Consider the following 16,521-nt stretch of genomic DNA (forward strand, 5'->3'; position numbering starts at 1 on the left):
TGTGTTATTGCAAAGAAAAAAATCCCCTTTTGGTCAAAAAGCATTAATTCAATACATCACCGTGGAGGAAACATCAATAGACATGACACTTGCGACCACAAACATGATGAGTAGGCACCAGTAATCGTTGCCAGTGGGGCAAACAATAATGCAAGAGAACTTTTATTGGGTTGTGCACCAGTTAAGTAATTGTCGTTGAAGTGACCGGGTCACTTTAAGAGCCATTTTTGGGGGTAGTAAAAAGTATCTACTCTGGAGTAAATACTTTTTTCTTTGCTTTTTGAACAGCCCTGGAAAACTGCTATGTGGCTCTCCACACATATTCCATCAACAACGTAAAATTTATCACATAGGCTAGTACAGCAAACCATTCATTGTTCTATGTGAACTGGACTCGTCACTGATCCCAAGTTCCTGCACTATGGTACAGACTGTACCATATGCTAGTGACATTAAGTGGGAAGCACTGTACCGTACAGTGCTTTATAGAATATCCCGTTTATAATCATAAAAGAGCTGAATCATTTGCTATATAACCTATAGTAAAACAGTCCGTTTATTGTCATAGAATAATGTCATAATCCTGTTTTTGTCATAATGAAATTCCCTAAAATTGATTCCAATTTAAAGTCACGGTCGGCCGATCGTTACAGCTTACGGGCCGAGCGTTGGTCATACGTGGCAGATTATCACACCCCGGTCAGCCACGGAAGGCAATGTGTTTGTTTGTTTGTTTGTCAGTTACCTGCTCACCTGAGATCTGCTTCACTGAGTTATTCACACACTGTCTGACATTTACTAGGGCACATCAAAAAGAATCGCATTGCTGCAGAGCATGTCGTCACTCATAAGTGAACTGCTCAGCTAGTTAATCATGATAAGTGAATCCTCTGTTTACCCTCTGATTAACTTTTATTGATGGGGTGGCTTTTTGTACCGACAAAGGTGAAATTTCACTGAAGCAGAACCATAAAACCGATTGAATAAACATGTCTTGATCGTCAAAGAAACTGTCCCTTTGACCTTGTGAAAACATTCCCATTTTGACTTTACGTATCAACCCCCGTTTTTCTGTCACACAGACACAATTTTCTCAGTGCTCTTGAAACCCGTTTATTGGAATATCCCAGATATAGTCATAATCCCAGTATGACGGTATGATAATAAACGGGCAGCACTGTATATATTGAACATCTGACTCCACCAAAATCTGACCCTATCCCCTTTGACAGTCTTTAACATGGGGTCCCTCCCTGTAGGTAGCCTTCCAGTATGCCTTTAATTAGTAGTACGTAAAATACCGGGGAAAGAAGTGTCTGAAGTGAACAGTTGCTATGCGTGACGTTGTGACTTCAGATGTGCTTTAACAACACTTTGTATGGACTAGCTCATTTCACGCAGCCTTTAGTCCTGCAATAGATTGGCAACCTGTGTTGGTTGTACCTGTTTCTCTGTCTGCGCATCTTCTGATTGGCTTCAACTCCCAGTGAGTATGAACTACAAAACAGGTGAATGTATGTTTTGTCCTGACCAATTAAAAACAGTCCTGTAAGTGTAGTTAGTCCAAACTAGGCGAACAAGGCAAATTTGCATCTGTTAAACTTATGTAAATAATAAATAGATCTTGATTAGATGTTATTTGCATATAATGTTTTTTGGAAACTGCTGTAAAATATTGCATAAAAGTATGTTTTAAGAGATGTAGGACTGCATCTTTACTGCTCTTTTTTTTTTTACCTCTCTGCAGGACATGCTTGCCTAATATTTTTGCAGAAGTGCACAACCAGAAGTACACGGCAAGGTACAGGAGGGCAATTTTTTTTATGGAACTCATCCATTCAAATTATATTAAGACTTAAATTTATGCACAATTGAGGTCAGGTGGGTGCCATCATAGGAAAGTCCACGGTCCAGACTGGTTTACATGGTCCGCCTCAGTTTCACCCACGTTCCATCTCTTCACTCATTTTTGGATTAGCTGTGGGTTAGGAGGAGTCAGGCACTGCTAAGATGACACAGCTGGAGCAACCACACTGAGCTTCAAAAACACCGTCACGGAGAGTTTAACATGTCATATAACAGCTCATATCATATATACAGTCAGTGGTTTGCACCAACACAGCACATAGCCTCTAGGTCTGAAAAGTGAAGTCAGTGCTGAAGTGCCTTAAACCTTTGTAACATTCAGCAGGGGGTGACTTCTCTGATTGCAAAAGAAGTTCAACTGAATGAATGTCTTTTTTTTTTTTTTTGAAAAGACCCTACTTCTCACTCGATTTCTTACATGAGTAAACATTTTCCTATGAGTTTGTGGTCTCAGGCGCAAGTTCCAAGACATTTTGTATTTAATACGATATTCATTTGGTACATTTTGGTGATATTTAGAGTAAAAGAAATGATAAAGTGCAATGTTTCATCGTGTGTTGTGTCCTTGGGTTTCCAACCAGAACCAACCCTCATTTATTACATCCAGTTTCAAAAGATCAAGGTCATATTTATAGAAAAATGATGGCTAAAATGGGTAAATTAGTGGTCTACAAACTTTTATTGTCTAACATAATCCTTTACTTGCTAACCAGCTACGTAAATGCAAAAAGATTCAAAAGTTAAACTGCATCATATATTTAGGATCATGCTTATACAAAGTGGCCAGTTGCGTTTGGTCGGGGGCTGAAGCGCCACCTATATGTCAGTGATTTCTAATTTAACGTTGTCTCTTCACAGTGAGGACAAAATGGCACGAAAATTTGAAATGTGTTAGCGTGACATGCAAAATGCTCTGAAAAGTGGTGTGCTGTGATTTAAAAGTTGCGTTTTGTGTTGGTTAATTATACAGAGACAAAGTCACCAGTCAATCGTGAAAAGATCTGAAATTATTATTTCGTGATGGTGCAAATTACTTCTTGGTTCATTAATTTAGCATCAGCACAAATAATTCTGTAACTGTTTCATGAATTGCTCTAAGATGTGGTTATATATTCACAGAATCCTGGAGTTTGTAAAACTTGTATCAGCATTTCAATTAAATCAAAATGTAACTGCATTTCTGTTTTTATTTACCAGAGATGTTCCTTCAAGTGGAGAATAATGGAGAGTCTTACCAATTTAACGTGACAGAAAATCAAGTCAAAAATGACTTGCGTCTGTATATTCTGAATGGGACGCACTGCAACACCACAATGTTTAACATGACAGGTGATACAGCAGATATGTGCTTTACATTATTCAAAGTCACCTTTCTAGTTGCAAGCGCCACAAAGGCCATAAGATAGTTAAAAGAACAGTTCTAATTTACACTATAAAAATATAAAAGCTGATGTTACTTTTTTCTTAATCTGTTTTTTAGGATGTGTTTTCAATCATAGTGATACAGGTAAGTTCATCTATGTTACACTTCAGATAGAAAAATGAAATGATAAAATCAAAGCTAATAAAAACATTATCATCAAATTGGAAACTCTGAATGACATTTAAGTCTCTTTGAATTTTTTTTCTTTTTAAATATTAGTCAAACAACATCAAAAGTCTAATATTGACTTTTTTTCCCACCTTTCAAGTGATCAATTGAATAAACTAGAATAAATGATTAAGAACACAATGTTATTATTCTAGATTTATATTTTCCAGTGATGTTTAATACAGTGTTACTTCATTTCTGTCAGATTCTTGCCAGATTAAATGTGTGCAAACAAAACCTGAGTGCAAAGAACAGTCCTATAAAGAAGGCTCCTGTAGCGGTGAGTTCCCTTCAGTTAAGTCAATAAAATGAATATGGCTGCATCTGCAACTACTGTTATTTCTGTATTTCTTTGCTGCGACCAACAAGTGCACAATATCAGATGCTAATCATGCTGTGAACGACGTCTCTAAGATGGCTGTCATGCAAAACAGGAACTCTTCAACCAAACTACTATTAAAACTGTAAATATCAATACTGATTAACACAATATGTATCACAACAGTGACATAAACTCAGAGACAGGCAAGTGATCATGTAAAATCATGGCTGCCTTAAAAAACAGGAGGCTTATAGGCCCCCAATGGCTTTACTGATCATTTCTACAACACATTATAGGGTCATTCCATCTCAATTCACTTAATGCCCTATGCCTGACCATCTTCACTTTGGCAGGTATTTTCTTTAAAAAGTGTTAAATCGTGATTGAGTTGATCATGTGTAAAATCTGGAGTCACAGACAACTTTAGTTTTTGAGTTCAAAATTGTTAAAGAAGGGTGAGGTCTTGTCGATTTTTGCATTCTTTGTGCCAGTCAGTTGAGTTTGAAGTGCCATAACTTTAGAAATAATGTAGCTAGAGTTCAGAAATTTTATAGATTCATTGACGTGTACATGTGGTCTGCAATGGTACAACCCTACTTTGATAGAATAATACAAACCAGTTATATGATGCTGTCAATTTGGTCCAAAAATTTCTGTCTACCAACTATAAAACCTTTATTTTTCACCCTAAGAGGCAGATTCCCCTCTGTGATTGGCATCTATAGGAGCTTTAAAATATAGAGTAGGGTGCCAGTCAGAGGTAAACTTTATGAGAAAAAAATATGTATATATTTTTTGCATTTATGGGCAATATTTTCAGCATGTATTCATGTATAAGGGAAACCACTCCAATTGTGGTCTCATCTGGAAGAGTTGTATAATATTGTTACTGGGCTAAAAGAAAAAAAATTGTTTCCAACTTATAGTGCTTCATATAATTGTATGAAAAGTGGTACCATAAGTAATTTATCTTACCGCTATCTCAAATATATTAGATATGTGTTTATCAATTATGCTGCCAAAGAGGAAAATTATTCTTCTTGATTTGGATTCCAATAAATGTTTGTTGTTAAAATATTGCATGCACTTGAGATGAAGTTAAATATGCTTCTCTTTCAGGTCGATCAGCCAAGTACCGAATCAGTATAACAAAAACAAGCTGCACCTGTGTCAACTGCAAAAATCCAGTGAAAACCCCTGAGAAGGCAATACATCTGACACAGAACATTTCAGGGGAAGGAGGAAAAGTTGATGCCAGTAAAGCTGCGTAAGACATGCTTTATCCATCCATTCAGTTTCTCTACATCGCTTTATCCTCTGTACTGGGGTTGGAGCCTATTCAAGCTGACTTAGGGTGACGGCAGGGTACTTCCTGGACAGGCCACTATATTCTATCACAGGGCCACATAGAGAAACAGACAACTGAGCAATTTAGAATCACAAATTAAGCACAGCATGTCTTTGGACTGTGGGAGGAAGCCAGAGCACCTCGTAAGAACCTACACACTCCACACAGAAAGATACCAGGTTTGGAAGAACCTTCCACCTGAGAGGTGCAGAACTTACCTCTGCACCATCCTTCTTGGGATTTATTATTATTAATATTATCATTACTTGGGTCAGTCCATCTAAAAACAACCAAATCTCAAAAAAGTTCCCACCCGGGCCGCTCAGAATCAGCAGATTTGTGTTTTTGTAGAGTAACCCGAGTACATGCGATGAAACCCTGTAAAATGTTATCACAGGTCCTCAAAGTACAAAGTGGTGGAGAAAAGGCTGAAATTTTATGCATTTTAATTGCTTTTCTTAGCATTTTTCAGCCTTCCATATTTATGTAAATGAATTTGTCATAATTAGAAATTGTACTATCTGGCCATATTTTTCAGATAACTTCATACATTCATAGAAATAATTCCCAAACGTTTAGTCACATTTTCTTGCCACTGCATTTAGAATACAACAGCAAAATCACATTTTTTTTACACTATTTCACTGTGATGCATTACATCTGTAAGATATTCTTTTGTCACTCAACAGTGATTTAATGAAAGGAATGCGCAAAATGGCTGAAAACTTGAATGAATCTTCTGCTGCATTATCTGTGGGAGAAGACACCAAGGGAATAATACTGCTACAACCTGAGCCAGAGGAATTAGATGGAAAATCCTTTGTTAATGTGTCTCCAAATGACGACATGAATGTGGGTACATTGCTTTTATTTGACCTACATATATGAGCTGTGTCAACGACATTCTCAATACAGAACACTAAATACTACTACATCTCTGAACATAGCGATTTTCTCAGTCACATGCTAATGTAGCATCAGCGTGATTAGCTTAGCTTAGCAAGGATTGCTGAGAAAGGGAACCAGCAACCTTAACTCTAGGTTTAAAGTCCTAGAAACATCTTAAGAATTCAAAAACTAACATGAAACACAATATTGTACTCATGATTATTTGTTTATTAGTGTATAATCACCAATCATTGTGCCCTCTTCCACAGAGCCCACTATATATATTCACTCCCATGTTTTGTTTTTTACAGTAGTTCAGAACAGACAAACCAACCACTGATTCTAGAGAAGGCCTTTTGCATTTTTTACACTGAAGCAATGGACATCATTGGTTCTACAGTTTTAGAAAGAGAGGGGGAAGCGAAGGCTATTCATTTGGTTCCAGTCTGCAGCCTCACCATTGGATGCCACTAAATCCTACAACCACAACCTGTTAAAGCCAGTAGAAGTATTTGTTTTAGCGGCTCATGAGAAGAAGAACTCAACTTGTTAGTTCAGAAAAAAATGCAGTGATTCTATTTCTAAACATTTAATATGAAAGCGGTGTCGCTTAGGGATATACTCCTGTAAACGTGCTGCAATATTATTTATTTAAAAACGTTTAATTGTGCCTAAAAATTTCACATAATGACGACTACACGTGACAGACTTACTCAAAATAGTGTTTTCTTGTTAATGTTCTAAGTACTTCCCTCACAACTGTGGCTGGTGAAGCTTTTAAAATGAAAGCTACTTGTAAATTTCAAAACAGGAGTGTGAAAGTAGGGGTTTCCAATAGGTGCAGGCTGACTGAAATCAGTCTTATTCTTATGTAGTGACTACAATATGTTTATGGCAGGGGTTTGTCTGCCAGCTCACTTCAGTGTCACCCACTGTTGAAATTTAAAATTATATTAATGTGTTTTTAACTACAATGTTTTATTGCGTTCTTCTCTGCAGTTTATAGACCTCGAACAAAATCTGGCTGCATTTTCAAGATCTGTTACAATCCCTAAAGAAGCTTTTGCAAAAGCTGTCAGTCTAAACGTCACTACACCATTTGCAGCTGTTCTCCGGTTCTTTAGTCTGTCTTCGGTAAGGAATCACCATTCAAATATCAGTTTTATCCTGAATGATATCTATGCAATTATGTTAATATTTTGTAGTTGTTCTGATTTGTTTAGGATGCGAGGAAAAGCATTGTTTTAGCTGATGAGGTTGTAGCGATTGAGTTGGGAGTCCCTATCACTAATCTCACTAACCCAATAGAGATCGGTTTTAGGAACGTCAACCCTGTAAGTAAAGCAAAAAATAAGTACATTATTTGGACTTCTTCATTCAAGAGTACATAATTAATGCAGTTCTGTTGTTTGTTCACAGAAAACGATTCCAACTTGTCACTCATGGAATGGTGAAGGTATTTTTTCCCCCAGTTATAACTTGCATGTTGCCATATTGATATTGACATTGCTTCAATGGCATTAAACCTTTTTAAGCTGCGTTCAAAACAACAAGGAACAGCAAATACATCATCAGGGAAGGTGTGGAATTTATACATTTTCCTGATAGATTAAGGTGCAACATGAACTCAGTGTTCCTACTATTACCCTGGAGAGCATCATTACATAAGATAAAATCATTGTCAATAACTATGATTTGCAGCCTCATGAAAGCCTCCTTTTAATACCCCCATGCATTGTTTAAATGTGTTACAAGAATTTTGTTTCTTGGGTCATTTTCTCACCTGTAGCTGAAACCACACTGCCCCACAGGCTGGAATCTGTCCAGTCTGACACAAAGTAGACAATTGTGAAAAAACATGTTGAAATGTGCAGTCGGCAATTAATAAGCGTGATGACAGATTACACTGAAAAGACTACATCCTTGATGGCCACTTTAGATACTCAGCGACGACAACCAGACACTGTCAGAAATTTACAAGCAAAATGATGGACACCAATCCAAATCACAGCTAGTGAGAACACAACATGAAATAGTGCAGAACACCTAGGTCAGATATTGAAATGACCTTTATTCTGGAAGACGTCTTGAAATGTCAAAGCTCAGCTTATTAGAACAGAATGTGCTTTTCCAACTCTTACATGTCAAACTGTCTTCAGTGAAAAAAGCCTGCAAACTTGCAAGATACGCAGTGTGTAGGCATCATTTATATGCTGCAAAAAAGATTTTAAACATTTGGCCTGTTTCTCATGTTAACTCAAGAAAGAACTCCTACAGGATTCAGTTTACTATTAGTTCTAGAATGTCAGGGTGTGAGGACAGAAAACAGTCAACGATGCCAAACAACAATATAAATGCAACACGCAAATGTATGGAAAACTCTGTTCTAGTTATAAAACGCCTAATTTAGCCAATTGTGCACAAAAAACTTTTTGGTGGCAAATTTTCAACCACTGAGTTAATCCACATCCCAGCGAGGTGTGGCTTCATGATTAGAAAGTGTGCTCAGTACACAGATACTCCTTTTTACAACTGGCTATTAAAGGTCACCGTAAAAATGCAGCTTTATTCAAATGACATGATGACACAGGTGACAGCAGAAAGACAAAAACAAGCTGTTGGCCTGCTGAATGCTGGCATGTAAGTTAGGGTCATAGCCACCTGAACGTCCCCAACTCCACACAACAATCTGCACACACAGCATGAATAACCTCATCATTTCTATTTTAGCCCTTTCACATATGCACTCTCTTCCATCAGCTGCCTGTCTGAATGCGCAGAATGCCCGTCACTTTAACGGACTGATGAACAAGAAACACTTGTTAACCTAAAATTTAAAGAATGCATTGAATTCCGTTATATATCACATATTGTGTTTATGTACTGGACAGGAGCGCAGCAACAAAGGAGCTCAAACTTTGCTGGTTAACTCGTAATGTGAATTTCCCCGATGTGGGATCAATAACGTTTATCTTATCTTATCTAAGTCTGCATACACTGCTATCTTAGATGTTACAGTGTTCAGTAACACAGGAAGAGAAGTGCATCAAAGGGCATTTTTAAAGTATAAGCCCTCACAGCCAAATCAAGTGTGTGATGACAGTTTTTGTTGTTTTATTTTATGGTGCTTTTATGTATATTTGAAATTATTTCACAGAAAACCGAAGCTGGAATTTCATTTTGAGCCAGTCTCAAATGTACTACTCTCATGCAGAGCATGAAGCCATGGCCAAATACATTCTGGGTGATACTTGAGCAAATCAGATTGACTGATGCTTAAGTCCTCTTCCTGTTCCTCTGCACTGTTCATATGCTCCATTCTTGTCTTGTAGGAAAAAAACCAAATTGGACTAGTGATGGATGTGAGACAGTAGTGAATGGAGACAACATTACGTGCCAGTGTTCACATTTGACATTCTTTGCTGTCTTACTGGTGTGTTTCACTCTTTTGTAATATTTTGACACCAACTTGCATTTGCATTCCCAGTTTAAAGCTAGTGCCTGGATGTTCACATATTATCTGTTTTTAACCCATTTGTAATGAGTTTGTTCGTAAACCATTCTGGATAAATCTATGCAAAATCACACGACAAAGTGCCTAAAAGTGTGAATGTTTTGCTTTTTGCAGGCCCCCCCGAACGAAACCATCTCTAGTTCTGATCTGAACCACCTCACCATCATCACCCAAGTTGGCTGTGGCTTGTCCATGTTGTTCCTCAGCGTAGCCCTCTTCATACACTTCCTGTATAGGTAGAATTTATGAACCTTTACATATGTGGCATCTTTTAATCAAATAGATCTGATCCAGCTCTGCTAAATGAGCCACTGCAGTTTGTTGCTTTAGTTTGTGAAAACTGACGCACAAATGAAACATCAGTTTCTATAAAAGATGAAGGCAGATGGAGGTAAAAGCCATTGGAAAGGACTGTTCTGAAGATATTACAAGAACTTTTCTAAACATCTGTGAAATCAAATTCTATCACATTTTCAACCCTTTTTTCAAGTTCTCACATTTAAACAGAACAGTAATTTCTGATATCACAGAAAAGAGATCTAAGTGTTCAAGTGATTTTTAGGTTGTGGTTGTGCATATTTTGTTGATTTTTGAAGTGAAAAAATACAGTCCCCACTCAAAACAAATATATATGTATAAAAAAAACATGCATTTCTTTGGTCAAACTTCTGCTATTATATCAGAACACCAATAACTTATTAGGCTTTAATTGACTTGTTAGAACTTGTCAGATGAATCATCTAATTAGAAAATTCGGAGCAATTCAGAACTTGATAAATTCAGACTTAGGCAAGGCTAACAAAAACAAAGGAGAAAGAAATCCAAGTGTTTCCAGCTTTCTGCTGTCTGCAGTGTCATCAGGAAGACTTAGACTTAGACTTTATTGTCCCCAGGGGGAAATTCTTTTCCACAGACCAGTCCTTGACTTCCATCTCATAACATGACAATACAAACTACACAGAATCCCACATAAGGGTACACAGGAATACATAAGTTTCATTAGGAAATGAAAACTTTGACAAGAAATGAAAATTTCTAAATTAAGAAACAGTCTTAGTTGCAAGATCTGATATCTCCAAAAAGACAGTTTCAGTCTCAGTGAAGTACCTAAATATATCAGGGTTTTTTTGAATTTATAAAATATAATGTCACGATGCACTGGCATTGAAAAAAAAAATGCTCACGTTTAAAAGCCTGTTAACTCATCCTGTATGAACTAGGACGCGTGAACATTAAAAACTCTTTATAAATTCTTTATAAATGAAAAAGAAAGCAACAGTCTGATGGCTCAATGCTGTTCTTTGTTGGTTAATGTCCTGAAAGTGCATGTAAATTAGTGTGGTTTCCAGTGAAACATTGCTCTGATAAGATCAAGTCAAAGTATAGGTTTTAGGAAAATGAGAGTGTTGTATAAGTGGCCTCATTTTTGGAATACAACCTTATTATGTATCCAGTAAAAACCTCATGCAAATAAAATAGCATCTGTCCCTTGTGGAGAGGAGTACTGCCAGAAAGCCTCAGTAAACAAGGACTCACAGTCATCTATTGTATCTCTCTCATGCCTAAATTCACCACATGGTAGCTTAAATTGAATAAAATGACTTTATTCTACTTGTTTCATTCAAAAATCCATTAAAATAAACCTTTCTGAGTAGATTCTATAATAAATAAATAGATAAAAGAACTGTAAAAGATGAAGACCTGGTAGAAGTTGTGAAAATGCAAGAAGTAAAGTATCCATAGTCTGCAGAGTGGACACTTAGAAAAGAGCTGTGGATATTGATTGCTTTTTTTTATTGATTGCTTTATACAGACGACATTTCAAGTTCTCTGTATGTTGTGCTGTTTCCATAGAGGTGCAGGACTTTATACTGCAGTGAAAATGAGCCGACAGTAAATAAAAACGTAACAGGAAAAAAAAAAAAAAGTTCAAAGAGTTAAAATGAAATGACAAATCATTGCAGCTTGAGGCTTCGCCGAATTTGATCATATTCACAATGTAACCTAAATCTCTTTCTACTGTCTTCTGTTACTCAAACTAAATGATTATCAAAATCAACAAGTTGCTCATTAGCCTTAATATCATGATTTGTTTAAAACATTCAAAATGTTGCAATAATAAATTGATATTAGAGATCAAAAAGTCACAAGCACCCAAAACAAACGAATGTGTGCAGTGTATCTTCTCCAATAATGACTCTCTCTCCTCAGGAGGGTGACGGCCAGTCAAGCCACGAGCATTCTCATCCACTTGATGGTGGCCATTTTCCTGCTGAACCTCACTTTCCTGACCAACAGCTATGTGGCAAAACTAAAGAACTCTGGAGTTTGTAAGCTCATGGGAGCTCTCATGCACTACTTTATGCTGGCCACTTTCACCTGGTTTGCTGCACAGGCCTTCCACCTCTGCCTGCAGCTGTACACAGGGGGCACAATTCAGATCCGTTATTACATGCTGAAAGTCTGCATTACCGCCTGGAGTGAGTTCATAGCACTATTTCACTTTTTAAAAACAGAATAGTCTTTGAACCCCTTCATAATTTCAAACTTTTCATTTAGCTGTTGGCTGTTATTTTGTGATTAATGGGCCATTTGTTTTCTTTTCCAGTGCTCCCAAGTATAATTGTGTCTGCCCTGCTCATCGCTGGGAAATACGGTGAACAGGTCATCTACACCGATAACACTGAAGACACCGTGACCATGTGAGCTGGGAAATCATTGTTAATGCTGCAGCTTAGATTTCCTTCAGAATTTCAGAAAAGCTGACTTGTCTCTGTGTTCCAAGGTGCTGGATAACAGACAGCGACGTCCACTACATCGTCAACATCGGCTACTATGCGCTGGTTTTCCTCTTCACCTTTATTACATTGATCATCATGCTGTACTGGCTCTACCAATTTAAGAAAGTCAATGTACAAGTGAACCAAAATGGCAAAAGCATTGCAACCATCCTGGGCCTGTGTTGCATGTTGGGTATCACTTGGGGTTTTGCCTTCTTCGCCCATGGTGTCCTCCGGATCGCTGCCTACTACATTTTCACAATCCTCAACTCTTTCCACGGTATCTGCAGCTGTGACAGTCGTGTGTGTGACCCAGCATTCCCAACAATAATCCTTCTGTTTATACCTTAAGTATGTTTTGATCCTGTTTTGTGGGATTTTACTTCTTTCCACACAAGATAAAGCCACTTTATTTAATATTTTCAGCAATAAATGAAGAGACTGTGTGTAATATAAAGCAGGTCTCTTATGGTGACAAAGTTAGTGAATTATCAGCTGAATCTGTAGTTTCCTTCTGAGGTTTGTACCACGGAGCAGGAGTTCAGATTATGCAACTTATGCTGCACACCTAACCTGCTCCAGAGCACATTATGTTTGTAATATTAGGTCCACATATATGTCACCTTCTGATAAACCAGTTCTCTTCCCCTAGAGCTTAGGACCCAGATATTGAGAGGGTCTCTTAAGATAGCAAGTGTTTTTAGAGACCTTTTCAATCTTTTTCTTAACCTAACAAGCATTGATATGAACATTTTGCTCCTAGCTTTCCTTCCCGACTTTGGCGACAGCAAATAGGCTACTTTTAGCCAGTAGTACATTTTTAAATTGCTCATATTGGTTTAGTGCAGTGGTTAGCACTGTTGCTCTTCATCTGTCCATGTTTGGTCATCCGGTGCCAATACTGAGCCGTTTATGTGAACATGACCTAGTTAGATTCAGAAATCCTGGGTTGACTTGTGTCTATTGAATTTACACGACAATAGAGCCACAAATATGAACAGAAGAAATATTGCTCCGTGTCTGCTGGATGTGCAACTGTTCACAAACACATTTACTATATGAACTTTAGAGCATGTTTTTGTTGTTGTTGTTGTTGTTGTTTTACAGCTATTTCTAATGTCGCAAGTAGTAAAATCATACATTAATGCAAGTTTAATTAACAGAGAATCAATCTCTTTTCCCCATCTGATGGTTTTAACAAAGCAAACATGATGCCAGAGATTTGAGTTTAACTAACTACAATGTTTGCACTTGCTTTTATTGCACTTGGGTCAAATCTCAAAACGTTATTATTGCACAAATTCGCAATATGCAACCATTCTATCTGTCCCCACTCATTCCAGCAATACCACTCAAATTGCATTTATTTGAGAAAAATACACTTGTTCGAACATTAAGTTAATGTAGCTGTGGCTGAAATATGTGCAAAATAACATTATGCACTGAATGATGTATCAGAGCCTCATCAGGTGCCTTTCAAGCTGACAGGCAAACAGAAGCTGCATATTTATGTAAAACAAAATGATAGGAGACTAAAAAAAAATCTTAAAACTGTGTAACATCATTTTCACACAAGGTACCTTTTCCTTATGACTATCTCTTTCTGCCTGCCAGGTTTCTTCCTCTTCATCTACTACTACAACACCAGCCGCTCAGGAGAGATAAATGCTGGTGTGAGCAACTTAAACAGCACCAGCAGCACCAGCACTCTAAAAACCAGCTTGAAAAGCGAAGAGAACCCCTACAACAACATGTCGCACCAAATGATAAACAAGAAATGAGGAGTGAAGGAGAGTTCATGTACAACATTGTAATCTAGTGCTGCATATTCATCATTATTAATATATAGGAAAAAAGCTTCAGTTTATCTTAACCCTCCTATTACCTGCAAATATACTGACATCTTTCATCCTTGGGTTCAATTTGACCCCAAAGATTGGAGGGTTAAGACCAGAAACTACTTTGTGCAGCTTTATCAGCTCTTACATACAATATCTTCAGTTGGTTATATATTGTAAAAAAAAATTAAATAATAATAATCTTTTTAGATGAGACATAAGCAAAGTTAAATGAGATGATATTTAAGATATTGTGCATCGTGTTCTACCTGCTGTGTGTAAAACTGTGTTTTCACTGTTTGAAATATGAAGGAGACACATGAGTAAACAAGAATTCTTTGTTTAGTTTCAGTTACAGTAGCAATATAATGCATGCAACATATACAAAGCTTTTCTAAAAAACTTAATTAAATTGAGGAATATTGACACATTTACAATAAGAGAGCTTCTGCTTCTTTGAGAGCTTTTTCTATTTCAGCCACCTGAAGAAAGAAATCCTTCCTTCCCTGCATCATATGTTCTCCTGCTTTCGCAAGGTCTGTCATTGTTGTCTGGATCTCCTGAAAGTTTGTAAAAAATACAAATGTCAAAAGAATTCACAGCTCACCCAGCAAATAGCAACATTACATTGGTCAATGAAAGTAACAGGGCAGTAAAAACTGGGAGCAGAAAATGATTCACCTCCAGCTGAGCACGTTGCTGTGATGACATATCACCAAAGGCCTTAAGCTGTCAGTCTCCTGCGACAAACCAAGGCATTGCTGGCTGAGTCCAACTTAGGACTTCACAAGATAGCCTCGAATAGTATAAGGGTCATGGAGCTTTTCTCATGGAAGAACGAGCAAGTGCCTTTAAAGATCTAGATTTGGCAGCAGACCCCTTGCATCTTCAGCAAAGTTTGGATTTAAGCTGTGAACTCCAGACTGACAGTTTCACCTTCAGAGTGTCAAGAGACATTAAACCATTCACTCGGAGAGGCACGCTGTCCACTGTTGGATTTGCTTCCCCCATCACAATCCAAGGCAAGTCATTGGTAAGAGACATTTCCTCAGAGCAGCATGAGTGGGATGCACCTCTCCCACTGGAGAAAGAGACACAGTGGAAAGCATGGAGTGATTCCTTAACTGAGTTGGAACAGATTTGCATTCAGAGAGCATACATTCCAGTCTCCATGTCACATAACAAATGAATAAAACTATGTGTGTTTGCAGATGCTTCCACTGCGGCGATAGCGGCTGTAGCCTACCTGNCATACATTCCAGTCTCCATGTCACATAACAAATGAATAAAACTATGTGTGTTTGCAGATGCTTCCACTGCGGCGATAGCGGCTGTAGCCTACCTGTGTGTCTTGGACTCTAATGTAAAATGGCATGTAGGGTTTGTAATGGGAAACTCAAAGCTTGCTCCTTACCCTATACACACCATACCACGCCTGGAGTTGTGCACAGCAGTCTTGGCAGTTGAGCTGAATTGATCCAGTCTGAAATAGATATTCAATTTCAAGCAGTAAGGTTCTTCACAGATAGCCGCATCGTGCTGGGCTACATCCACAACAGTTCACGAAGGTTCTATACCTATGCAGCTCACCGAGCAGCTTGCATTCGAAGCTCTACTGAAAAAAAACTGTGGCGGTATGTGTTGACTGACCAAAACCCTGCAGACCAGGGACCAGGCCAATTCCAGCAGCTTACCTGTCCTTATCCAGTTGGTTGCTTGGCCTCCCTTTTCTCAGTCATGGAAGAGGAGTCTCTGCTGCCATTATCCCCCACAAGCACTTAAAAGAGTTAGTTAAAATGATTAGTAAAAAAACACTAAAAACGCCCACAGCAGCACCCATCACACACACTGCTGCGTGTCGCCATGACCAGGGCCACTAATTGAAGATTTTAACATCATAAATGATTCTCTCCAGATGAATGTATTTCTTATTGCTTCTAAGATCATCGTGGTTAAACCCCTTCTGAAGAGAAACTATTTAGATCCATGTAGCCACGATAACTAGTGGTGTGTGATACTGCAAGATTTTGTATCAATCCAATACCAAGTCAGTACAGGACCGGTATTGCCGATACCGATGCTTTTTAAGAATTAAGGTTGATGCGTCATCAAACTGCCCACTCTGTCGCTCAACTCTGGAAAACTGTGAAAAATGAAATATCTTTTGCCACAGCAAAAAGGTGAACTATGTACAGTGTATCAGATATACCAAAGCTATTTCTACTAATGCATTTTATTGTCTGCCCCTTTGTGTCTCTCTCAGGAGGGAGTGAGATCAGAGATTCAGTGATAGGAATCACAAGACTAATTTACTTTTCTTGTATGTGTTTGTGTAGATTGTATTAAATAAATATAAATATCTGCCTCCAAAGTT

General features: G+C 37.9%; 1 protein-coding gene across 1 annotated transcript in view; it reads left to right on the forward strand.

Annotated features, from left to right (window-relative positions):
• The window catches only part of LOC103354807 (probable G-protein coupled receptor 97), a 19,466-nt gene extending 4,879 nt beyond the window's left edge, over positions 1 to 14,587 (forward strand). The window contains exons 4-18 of the mRNA XM_008278353.1: positions 1,748 to 1,801; positions 3,064 to 3,195; positions 3,347 to 3,373; positions 3,663 to 3,737; positions 4,899 to 5,046; positions 5,817 to 5,979; positions 7,015 to 7,149; positions 7,239 to 7,349; positions 7,435 to 7,471; positions 9,348 to 9,448; positions 9,644 to 9,765; positions 11,741 to 12,009; positions 12,138 to 12,231; positions 12,315 to 12,589; positions 13,924 to 14,587. Coding sequence (XP_008276575.1) covers positions 1,748 to 1,801; positions 3,064 to 3,195; positions 3,347 to 3,373; positions 3,663 to 3,737; positions 4,899 to 5,046; positions 5,817 to 5,979; positions 7,015 to 7,149; positions 7,239 to 7,349; positions 7,435 to 7,471; positions 9,348 to 9,448; positions 9,644 to 9,765; positions 11,741 to 12,009; positions 12,138 to 12,231; positions 12,315 to 12,589; positions 13,924 to 14,090 — 1,910 coding nt within the window. The 3' untranslated portion in view covers positions 14,091 to 14,587. The remainder of the gene's footprint in view (positions 1 to 1,747; positions 1,802 to 3,063; positions 3,196 to 3,346; positions 3,374 to 3,662; positions 3,738 to 4,898; positions 5,047 to 5,816; positions 5,980 to 7,014; positions 7,150 to 7,238; positions 7,350 to 7,434; positions 7,472 to 9,347; positions 9,449 to 9,643; positions 9,766 to 11,740; positions 12,010 to 12,137; positions 12,232 to 12,314; positions 12,590 to 13,923) is intronic.
• Positions 14,588 to 16,521: the final 1,934 nt, after the last annotated feature.

The sequence above is a fragment of the Stegastes partitus genome, unplaced genomic scaffold (assembly GCF_000690725.1).
Source record: "Stegastes partitus isolate 25-593 unplaced genomic scaffold, Stegastes_partitus-1.0.2 Scaffold121, whole genome shotgun sequence".
NCBI classification, from domain to species: Eukaryota; Metazoa; Chordata; class Actinopteri; family Pomacentridae; genus Stegastes; species Stegastes partitus.